The following is a 9,846-nucleotide window of genomic DNA, read 5'->3' as shown; positions in this document are numbered from 1 at the left end:
TACCAGGCCTAATGAGTTGTTTAAAATATAAGGTTGCAGAGGTATAGATGGCCTTTTATGAAACCTAGAAGTGGATCATATATGAACCCAGATTTGCTAAAATCAAAATCACACCAGGGTCCAAAGCCATGAAACATGTTGGCTGCTTATTAAACAAAAAATGCCGTCACCTCATTTCAACAGCCTCCTAACTTACAATGTTTGTACATTTTTTGATAGGAATCCAACTTTTTCCCTTCTCTCCCTCACCTCCTGGGAAAAAATAAGGTTTCTCTTCAACTAAACACTGGATTTATAGGACAACTACAATTCTGTTATTTCTAGACTACTACTCTCCCACAGTTCCTAAGTTAAACATTGCATTTCTGTACATAGTTTGTTACTACAATGTAACAAATTACACACAGAGCAAACTATATATGGAAATAGTAAGGTAGGGGTTATTTTTTAAAGAACACTTATTGAATACTTAACAAAGGCCAGGTGCTTGTACACTGATAAAAATACCAATGTCGCATAAAAAGAGTGATTTTTTTTTTTGGAGATCGAGTTTTGCTCTTGTCACCTAGGCTGGAGTGCAATGGCACCATCTCAGCTCACTGCAACCTCTGCCTCTGAGGTTCAAGTGATTCTCCTGCCTCAGCCTCCCGAATAGCTGGGATTACAGGTGCCCGCCACCATGCCCAACTAATTTTTGTGTTTTTAGTAGAGACGGGGTTTCACCATGTTGACCAGGCTGATCTTTAACTCCTGACCTCAGGTAATACACCCGCCTCGGCCTCCCAGAGTGCTGGGATTACAGGTGTGAGCCACCACGCCGAAAAGAGTGATTTTTAAAGTAAATTAAAAGTTGTCCAGAATTCGGGCAGCTGAGGGCTAAGAAATAGCAAAAAAGACCAGGCCTGTCCTCCAGGCTTCCCTGACCCAGGCCTCCTCTCTGGCTCGGTCATGACAGACTGGGTTTTGCTCTAGTGGGTAATAAGCCCATGGTTCAATGACACAGGCTCATTCCTGGTTCTCCTCGCATTCCTGGCAGGTGGGCGGTGGCCCTGCTCCACTCACAGCCAGAGGTTGGAAATGACACATCACTTCCTTTCATATTTTGGGGTTTTTTTGTTTTTGAGATAGGGTCTGGCTGTGTCATTCAGGCTGGAGTGCAGTGGTACATCACAGTTCATGGTAGCCTCGCCCTCTTGGGCTCAGGTGATCCTCCCACCTCAGCCTCCCAAGTGGCTGGGACTACAGAAGTGTGCCACCATGCCCAGCCAATTTTTAAATTTTTTAAAATTTTTGGTTGAGACAAGGTTTCACCATGTCGCCCAAGCTGGTCTCGAACTCCTGGACTCAAGTAATCCGCCTGCCTTGGCCTCCCAAAGTGTTGGGATTACAGGCACAAGCCACAGCAGCCACAGCACCCGACCACCTTTCACATTTTGTTGGCCAAAGCAAGTCTTATGAGGTGGGGAAGTATAATCCTTTCCCAGAAAGAGGGCGTTAATTTTTTGGAAAGTTTTCATTTTGAAATGATTGTAGATTCCCAGGAAATTGCAAAAATATACTGATAGGTCTCATGCCCTACACCGAGTTTACCTAATGGTAACATCTTACAAAATTATAGTGCAATGTCACAATCAGAAAATGGACACTGGCTCAACCCACAGACCCCATTCCAAGTTCAACAGTTTCACACGAGCTCATCTGTGTGTGGTTCACATGGCAGATTCGTGAAGCCACCACCACAGACAAGACAGAACACACCACCAGCAAGGAGAACTCCCCTTTGTAGGCCACCCATCCCCTTCGCCCCATCCTGATGCTCCCCCTGCACCCACGAATCTCTCCTCCCTGCGAACGTCATACCTAGAAGCATCCAGTGTGTAGCCTCTGCAGCGCAGCTCTTTCATCAGCATCGCACCCTCGAGACCCAGCCATGCTGCGTGTTCACTTCTGATTGCTGAGACGTCCTCCGGGGTATGCACAGAGGAATATTTTCTGAACAGTGAGAATCTAGCACTCTCGTCCCAGCTCCATTTTTTTGGTCCTGGTGTTTGGTTTACAAATGGGTCTTTCATTTTCTCAGGCAGTTCAGAGGTAGGGTGCTGAGTCTGAGCCACGTGGGGAGGGCACCTGGGCACCTGTCATCCCTTGCAGCCCACCTAGAACCTGGAGGAGGAGAGCTCCAAGAGGCATTCAGATGCTAGTTATTGGATTATTGCCTTTTTTCATGGAGGCAAGTCTGTGTCCTTGGAGGGCTGGGGTGGGACATGGGGGTGGGGGTCCTCACAAGCCCTAGGATGCTACCAGACTGCTCTGGCCCAAGGCAGAGGCCAAGGTCCTGTCTCATTCAGGAGCCCTTGGGCAAGCCACGCAACTGTTCTGCTGTTTTTACATATGTTAAATGAGGAGAGTAGATCAGGCAGGTTCTAAGGTTTCTTCCAACTCAAATTCCCTGGATTCAGGTTGGCAGCAGACTGAGCTCTAGGGAGGCCCTCCCTAAGGAAACAATAATGAAGGTCATGTACTTTATTTTGAAAATCAGGCCAGGGTTGGCTCCAGTTTGGGGGGAGGGGAAGAGATTATATATTTTAAATCTACTAGGAAAATACAAAAAGGGGAATGTGACAGAGTTCCTTCCTGTGTTATGTCACCATCTGTAATTAGATCCCACAGTCCAGCCCAGAATCATAATTCACATAACAGCGAAACTCATTTGCCAAGTTCCGGGTGTGTTTTGGAACAAACGTGCACATCTTCACTCCAAGGAGTTCTGCTGCCTGTTCTTCCATGATGGCACCTGAAGAGAACAAAGCAAATGAATCCAGAGAGTGACAGCCCAGCCGGAGCTCAGTGTGTCCTGAGCTGTGAGAAGGGCTCTAGGTGGACCACCGGTGACAATTAGTTGACAATTCACAAGTGGGGGCAGGGAGTGAGTCTTTACATATATATGCACATATATGCATATATAACATATGCGTATGTTATAAGCATATATGCATATATAACACATATATATGCAAAGTAAAAATAATTACTAAAAACTAGCATCTCCCAACTTTGAGCCAAGACCCTTTCTCAGTAATATCTAATCTTGCAAACACAGGTGCGAATGTATTCCCACTCCCTTTTGCCACCTCCTCCCAATTTCTCCCCGCCCTGGGCCCACTGCACACAGCCAGCTCCCCTGCGACATCCCCGCAGGAGGTGGCATCCACAGCCCTGATTCCTCTCCTTTTCCCCTCCACACTCGAACACAGCAAGCTCTCTCGACTTCATCTTCAAAGTATCTCTTTGACGCCCCTGCCCTACCCTCCTTGCAGGCCACCGCCCTCCCTGGGGTGCAGCAACAGCCCGCGGTGCCCAGGTTCACGCACCCCAAAACCTCGGTCAAGTTAAAGCGAACGTCTTACGTCTTCAGACAATTTGCATCCCGTCGCCTCAGGCTTCCGAAGAAAACCTCAATGCCCACAGTCCCCTCTGTTAGGCACTGGGAACCTCCTGCCCCCGACTCTGCCCTCCCGGGCCGCTGCGGCCGGGGTGGCTCCTGACCCCTAAGCTCCCTGGGGCAAAATGCAGGTGCCTGGGTCTCTGTTACTCTTCTCAGGGTTAGTGCTTCCAGTCTTTATTATTATTTGTTAAAAGTATCCCCTAAAACTAAAATGCACACTCCATGAGTCCAGAGCGCTGCCTGCCGGTACACAGAGCGGTGCACAGAGCTCAAGGAAGAAACGGAGTGAATAAGAGTGCGGGCAACCGTGGCATCTGTGCGAACAGAGCACCCCTCCCCACACTCGCAGCTCCAGAACACCGGGAACAGCTCCCCGTGGCTCCACTCCCGGCCCAGCCCTGGTCCCAGCAGGGTGCCCAGGGGACAAACACAGCCGGGAGTGATTGGAGTATAGCGTCCGTAACAGCACTCAAGGGTGTGGACACCACAGGTGCCCAGAAGTAGAGATGGGTCAGTTGGTAAGGTTTCAGTTCTCAGACTTTCTTTTTTTTCTTTGAGACAGTCTTGCTCAGTGCCCAGGCTGGAGTGCAGTGGCACCATCACAGCTCACTGTAGTCTCGACCTCCAGAGATCAAGCAATCATCCCACTGAGACGTGAAGCCAGCTGGACTTCCTGGGTCTAGTGGAGACTTCAGAACTTTTCTGTCTAGCTAAAGGATTATAAACGCACCAATCAGCACTCTGTAACAACACACCAATCAGCACTCTGTGTCTAGCTAAAGGATTGTAAATGCAACAATCAGCACTTTGTAAAAACGGATCAATCAGCCCTCTGTGTCTAGCTAAAGGATTGTAAACGCACCAATCAGCACTGTGTAAAATGGACCAATCAGCAGGATGTGGGTGGGGACAAATAAGGGAATAAAAGCTGGCCACCCCAGCCAGCAGCACAACCGGCTATTGTCCCCTTCCATGGTATGGAAGTTTTGTTTTTTGCTCTTCATAATAAAGTTTGCTGCTGCTCACTCTTTGGGTCCACACCAACTTTAAGAGCTGTAACACTCCCCACGAGGGTCTGTGGCTTCATTTCTGAAATCAGCGAGAGCACGACCCTACTAGGAGGAACAAACAATACCAGACATGCCACTTTTAAGAAGTGTTAACACTCACCACAAGGTCCACAGTTTAATTCTTAAAGTCAGTGAGACCAAGAACCCACCAGAAGGAAGACACTCCAGACACACCACCTCTATCTCCCAAATGGCTGGGAGGCCCACACGACCACACCTGACTAATTTTTAAAATTTTTGTAGAGATGGCGTCTTGCTGTGTTGCCCAGCCTGGTCTAGAACTCCTTGCCTCAAGTAATCCTCCCACCTTAAAGTTCTCAGATTTACTCTATTGAATTTTACCATATCTGCCTTAAGTATATCAAATCCAGCCTGGTGGCACACACCTGTAAGTCCCAGCTACTTGGGAGGCTGAGGTGGGAGGACTACTTAGCCCAGTGGTTTGAGGTTACAGAGAGAAAAAAAAAGGTATATCAATCTCACCAGTCAGAAAAGTCTTCTACATTAACCCAATCTAATGTCTACCCTGTAACCGTAGGCAATTCACTTAAACTCTATAGATTCCACATTTCTCTTTGATAAAGTGTAGAGGCTGGATAAAATACCACTACTACTGATGATGGTACGTAGAAGTAACAGCTGACATTCATCAAGCAGTCACCATGCACCAGACCCAGTGTTGGGTACTTTGTGTCACTTAATTCTTTAGGACCCTTAATGGCAGAGTATTATCAGTCCCAGTTTACAGATGAGGAATCCAGGGCACAAAGAGTTAAATAACTTGTTCACAAGTCACACAGGTGGTGGACTCAGGATTTCTTCTTGACTCTTAAGACCTGAATAGCCACTCAGTGAATTTCATGAGATATGAAATGCAACACTTACCTGTGCACAGCAGAATCTTGCCCCGTGTCAGGTACTTGATGGTTTCTGTTGTTTTTCTGAGACATTCCTCCGAAAGATAGGGAGGATCTGCTATTACGATGTCAAAACTATGTGCAGCAATTCTTTCGGGTAAGTCCAATGGATTATTGTAATCATAGAAAATAAACTCCTCTCCATACACGGCAAATCTTTTGTCATATTCAAAGATATATATAGTCAAGTTTTCTCTGCACAGCTCTCTGAGTTTCTGGTAAACACTAGGGGCACTCACACATGCGATTCTAGGAGACAAAATGAACACACTCATGAAACATCTTTAATAGAGAGATTATGGTGTTAACAACTACTTCACTAAAAAACACACAGGTCCGAGTCAGATTTTCTTACAGGAAACAATGCAAACTAGTGTAATAGTCAATGTTGAGAAAAAACTTTATAGTGTCCCACTTTTAAGGAATCTGGTACTTAAAAGTCTGTAACTTATAATTTTTTTTTTTTTGAGATGGAGTCTCACTCTGTTGCCAAGGCTGGAGGGAAGTGGCGTGATCTCGGCTCACTGCAACCTCTGCCTCCTGGGTTCAAGCGATTCTCCTGCTATTCCTTCCGAGTAGCTGGGATTTCAAGCACGCGCCATTGCGCCTGGCTAATTTTTTTGTATTTTTAGTAGAAATGGGGTTTCATCATGTTGCTTGGCTGGTCTTGAACTCCTGACCTCAGGTGATGTGCCTGCCTCGGCCTCCCAAAGTGCTGGGATTACAGGAGTGAGCCACCATGCCCAGCCTATAACTTGTAACTTTGAGGTATGAAAGACTATAGTTTTTATAGTGAAAAATGTAAAATAGCAGGAACACATTATGACAAAATTTAGATGTAGTTAACCCAAAGCCTAAATTTACCTATTATTTTCATGCTAGGCCTTTGATATTTATTTTAAATAGTTTTTGTCCCAACTAAATACTATAAAGTTATTTTGTAATATTCATGATCTTGAAAGATAAACCCAAATAGCTCCCCAGCTCACTCCAGTTCTCCACAAAGATACATTAAAACGTGATCTCACTGCAGACAAGCTATTCTGAATTTCTGCTTTGTTTCTTTTTTGTATAAGGAAATTAAAGTATCTATCTCATTACAGCAGCCCACAGTTTATGAATGGGTAGTGTTCCAAGAGTTAACTGTTAAAACCAACTGCTGGCCGGGCGCGGTGACTCACGCCTGTAATCCCAGCACTTTGGGAGGCCGAGGTGGGCAGATCACAAGGTCAGGAGATCGAGACCATCCTGGCTAACACGGTGAAACCCCGTCTCTACTAAAAATGCAAAAAATTAGCCGGGCATGGTGGCGGGCGCCTGTAGTCCCAGCTATTCGGGAGGCCGAGGCAGGAGAATGGCATGAAACCAGGAGGTGGAGCTTGCAGTGAGCCGAGATAGCGCCACCGCACTCCAGCCTGGGCGACAGAGCGAGACTCTGTCTCAAAAAAACAAAATAAATAAAATAAAAATAAAACCAACTGCCGAAAAGCTAGAAGTAACCTAAATATGGAATTATTGAGTTGACTGTGATACACCTATTTTTTTTGTGTGTGTGTGAGACGGGGTCTCACTCTGTTGCTCAGGCTGGAGTGCAGTGGCATAACCTCGGCTCACTGAAACCTCTGCTTCCCAGGTTCAAGCGATTCTCCTGCCTCGGCCTCCCGAGTAGCTGGAATTACAGGCACCCGCCACCACACTTGGCTAATTTTTGTATTTTTAGTAGAGACGGTGTTTCACCGTGTTGGCCAGACTGATCTTGAACTCCTGACTTCATGATCCACCTGCCTTGGCCTCCCAAAGTACTGGGATTATAGGCGTGAGCCACTGTGCCCGGCCACTAATTTTTTATATTTTTTTTGCAGAGATGTGGTTTTGCCACGTTACACAGGCTGGTCTCAAACTCCAGAGCTCAAGCCATCTGCCTGCCTTGACCTCCCAAAAGAGGCGTGAGCCCAGCTGGTATGCCTATTACAATGGAAAGTTCTGTGGCCATTTAAAAAAGGCTGAAGCAGCCCTCTCTATGCTGATAAGGAATGATCTCTTAGATCTATTCAAGGAACAGAATGGTGTAAAGTATGCTTTCTTGGGAGTGGGAATATATGCTTATAGTTGTACAGGTGACCTCTAGAAGGTATCCAAGAGACAGTGACCATGGCTGCCTCATGGGAGAGTGCCTGGGGAACCTGGATACAATGGAGAAGAGATTGACCTTTTCTCACAATTCCTTTGTTACGTTTGGATTGTTATATGTGCATACATTGTCATTCAAAAAAGGACCTAATTTAAAAATTACGCTCAGCTTTAAAAATATGTGATGCATTTCTTAACAGAGACAATGTACCCATCTTACTTAGGTACCCATGCCAGGCTAAGCAGGCTTCTCAGCCCAAAGACACTGCAGCAGATAACAGAACCAGTGACATCACATAATGTTTCTATGGAAACATGTGTGTTCCTGCTGGCAGGACACAACTCTCCCTGCACAGCAGCTCTAGATCAGTGCGGTGGGAGGGGGAAAAGAAGCTGGAGTACAGTGGGATTATAGCCTGACTGTGCTGACAGAGAATGAACTGCAACCAAGGATTATATATGCACACTATGAAAACATTTTCTGATAAAGGTGAAATAAAGACATTTTCAGACAACAAAATTGCCTCCAGCAGGCGTTCCCTGAGAATCCACCTGAAGGATGTCCTTCAGGTAGGACAGTGGTCCAGGATGCAAGAAGGAATGAGAGCAGAAAGACTGGTGGGTCTGGTGGGGATGGTGGTGGTTACCAGGCAGCAGTGGGATCAGAGAACCTATGTTGAAAGCCCAGCTTTGCCACTTCCCACTGGGTGACCTTCTGCAAGCAGCCAAACCTCTGGTCTCAGTGTCTGTCTTTAAACTGCAGCGTGTAACAGGAACTAATGCACAGAGATGTGAGGATAGAATGAGATGACCCTGACAACGCACTTACAGCAGGAGAGGGCACACAGTAAGCACTCAAGAAATGCAGTTCTTACTCATCTTTAAAATGATGACTCAGTTCCTACAAATACTGAAGTTGACTTTCAGATGAGATTAAAAGTTGCTTCCAAGGCCCTCATATTAGTGGCAAAAAGGAAAGTATATGTAAAAGCAGTGTCACTAAGAAAAACCTACTAAACGACTACATATAATCAAAAAAAGAAAAGAACAGTGAAAAGAAAAATGGAAGATTTCCCACTACAGATGGCAGATTGAACACATTCATGTAAATGTGCTCCCTCACGGAGGCCCACTAAAAACAAGAGAGCAATTTCATGTTGTCTTATTTAGGAATACAAGAACAAAAACCAAAGGGCATGTCAGCCGAGACTAAAGCAATCACGCTGAGGAAGCGGCACAGCAGATAGGTGGGTAGTGGGGCTCGGCAGACCTGCAACGGCCGAATCCTACACTGGCAGCTGGAAAGCTGAGAAGCGCCCTGGTTCACATGGTGGCACACGCGAGGGCTCAGGAAGCCACAGAACCCGGTAACTCAAGAAGCAGAGGTGAAGGTGGGGCCAAAACTGGGAGGTTTTACTGAAAGGGCTATTTTAAGAAGCAATTCATTCTCAGGATTATCTGCTATATCCCAAAGCCTGCCTCCCCATGACGGTGGCAGAAAACTGGAGGGATGTTTTCTGCATGGAGGGATGCTTGGAAGGAGGATGCCAGGCACAGTGGATGATGATGTGCCATGTGGAAATTAGGAGGATTAAGTTAAACAAATTGGACGATGAAACTTCCAGCCTTTCAGTCACATGCCTCCAAGGATGATGTCAACTAGATGTGTAACTTCGAGTCAGGAATTAGGAGAATCTTCCCTGGACCACTGACAAAACGACAAGAAAAGTCTTAGACACGGGGGTTCCCTAAGAGAATGGCTCATTCAGATGCTCCAACTGTAGAGATCAAAGCAGATGAGGCTCCCAGTTTTCGAGTGCCCCACCCTTCAATGTCCACAAGACACTTAAGGAACACAGATTAGACAAATATAGCATATGAAATTAACAAACAGAAACAGCATTTTGAGGTAAACAGAGACTATGGAAGGAAAAGAGAACTTTAAAAAATTCTGTAATATCCTCAGAAGGATGAACAAGACACAATAATAAAGAAATACTCAAAGACCAGAAAAAAAGAGCTGCAGACAATTCCAAGCATGGTAGCAGGTATGGTAAACTCAGTAGAAAGTTTAGAAGATAAAGTTGAGGAATTCTCCCAGAAAGTAAAGAGACAATAAATAGAAAAAGAAGAAAATTAGAAGATCAGGTCCAGTATTCAAAGAAGTTCCAAAAAGAGGAACAGAAAAAAAGTGGAGAAAGAAATCAAAGAAATAATGTAAGATAATTTTTTTTTTTTTTGTGAGACGGAGTCTCGCTCTGTCGCCCAGGCTGGAGTGCGGTGG

The 9,846-nt window shown here is 45.7% G+C and overlaps 1 protein-coding gene across 1 annotated transcript in view; it reads right to left on the bottom strand.

The window, feature by feature from the left end:
* Positions 1-1,498: 1,498 nt before the first annotated feature.
* Positions 1,499-9,846, bottom strand: part of EEF1AKMT1 (EEF1A lysine methyltransferase 1) — a 46,684-nt gene continuing 38,336 nt past the window's right edge. Inside the window, exons 4-5 of the mRNA XM_017859206.1 lie at positions 5,401-5,681; positions 1,499-2,794 (exon numbers count right to left, since the gene is read on the bottom strand). Coding sequence (XP_017714695.1) covers positions 2,658-2,794; positions 5,401-5,681 — 418 coding nt within the window. The 3' untranslated portion in view covers positions 1,499-2,657. The remainder of the gene's footprint in view (positions 2,795-5,400; positions 5,682-9,846) is intronic.

The sequence above is a fragment of the Rhinopithecus bieti genome, unplaced genomic scaffold (genome assembly GCF_001698545.2).
Source record: "Rhinopithecus bieti isolate Rb0 unplaced genomic scaffold, ASM169854v2 scaffold_3057, whole genome shotgun sequence".
In the NCBI taxonomy this organism is placed as follows: domain Eukaryota; kingdom Metazoa; phylum Chordata; class Mammalia; order Primates; family Cercopithecidae; genus Rhinopithecus; species Rhinopithecus bieti.
Note: the sequence above shows the minus strand (reverse complement) of the source record. Positions and strands in the feature narration are given on the sequence as shown.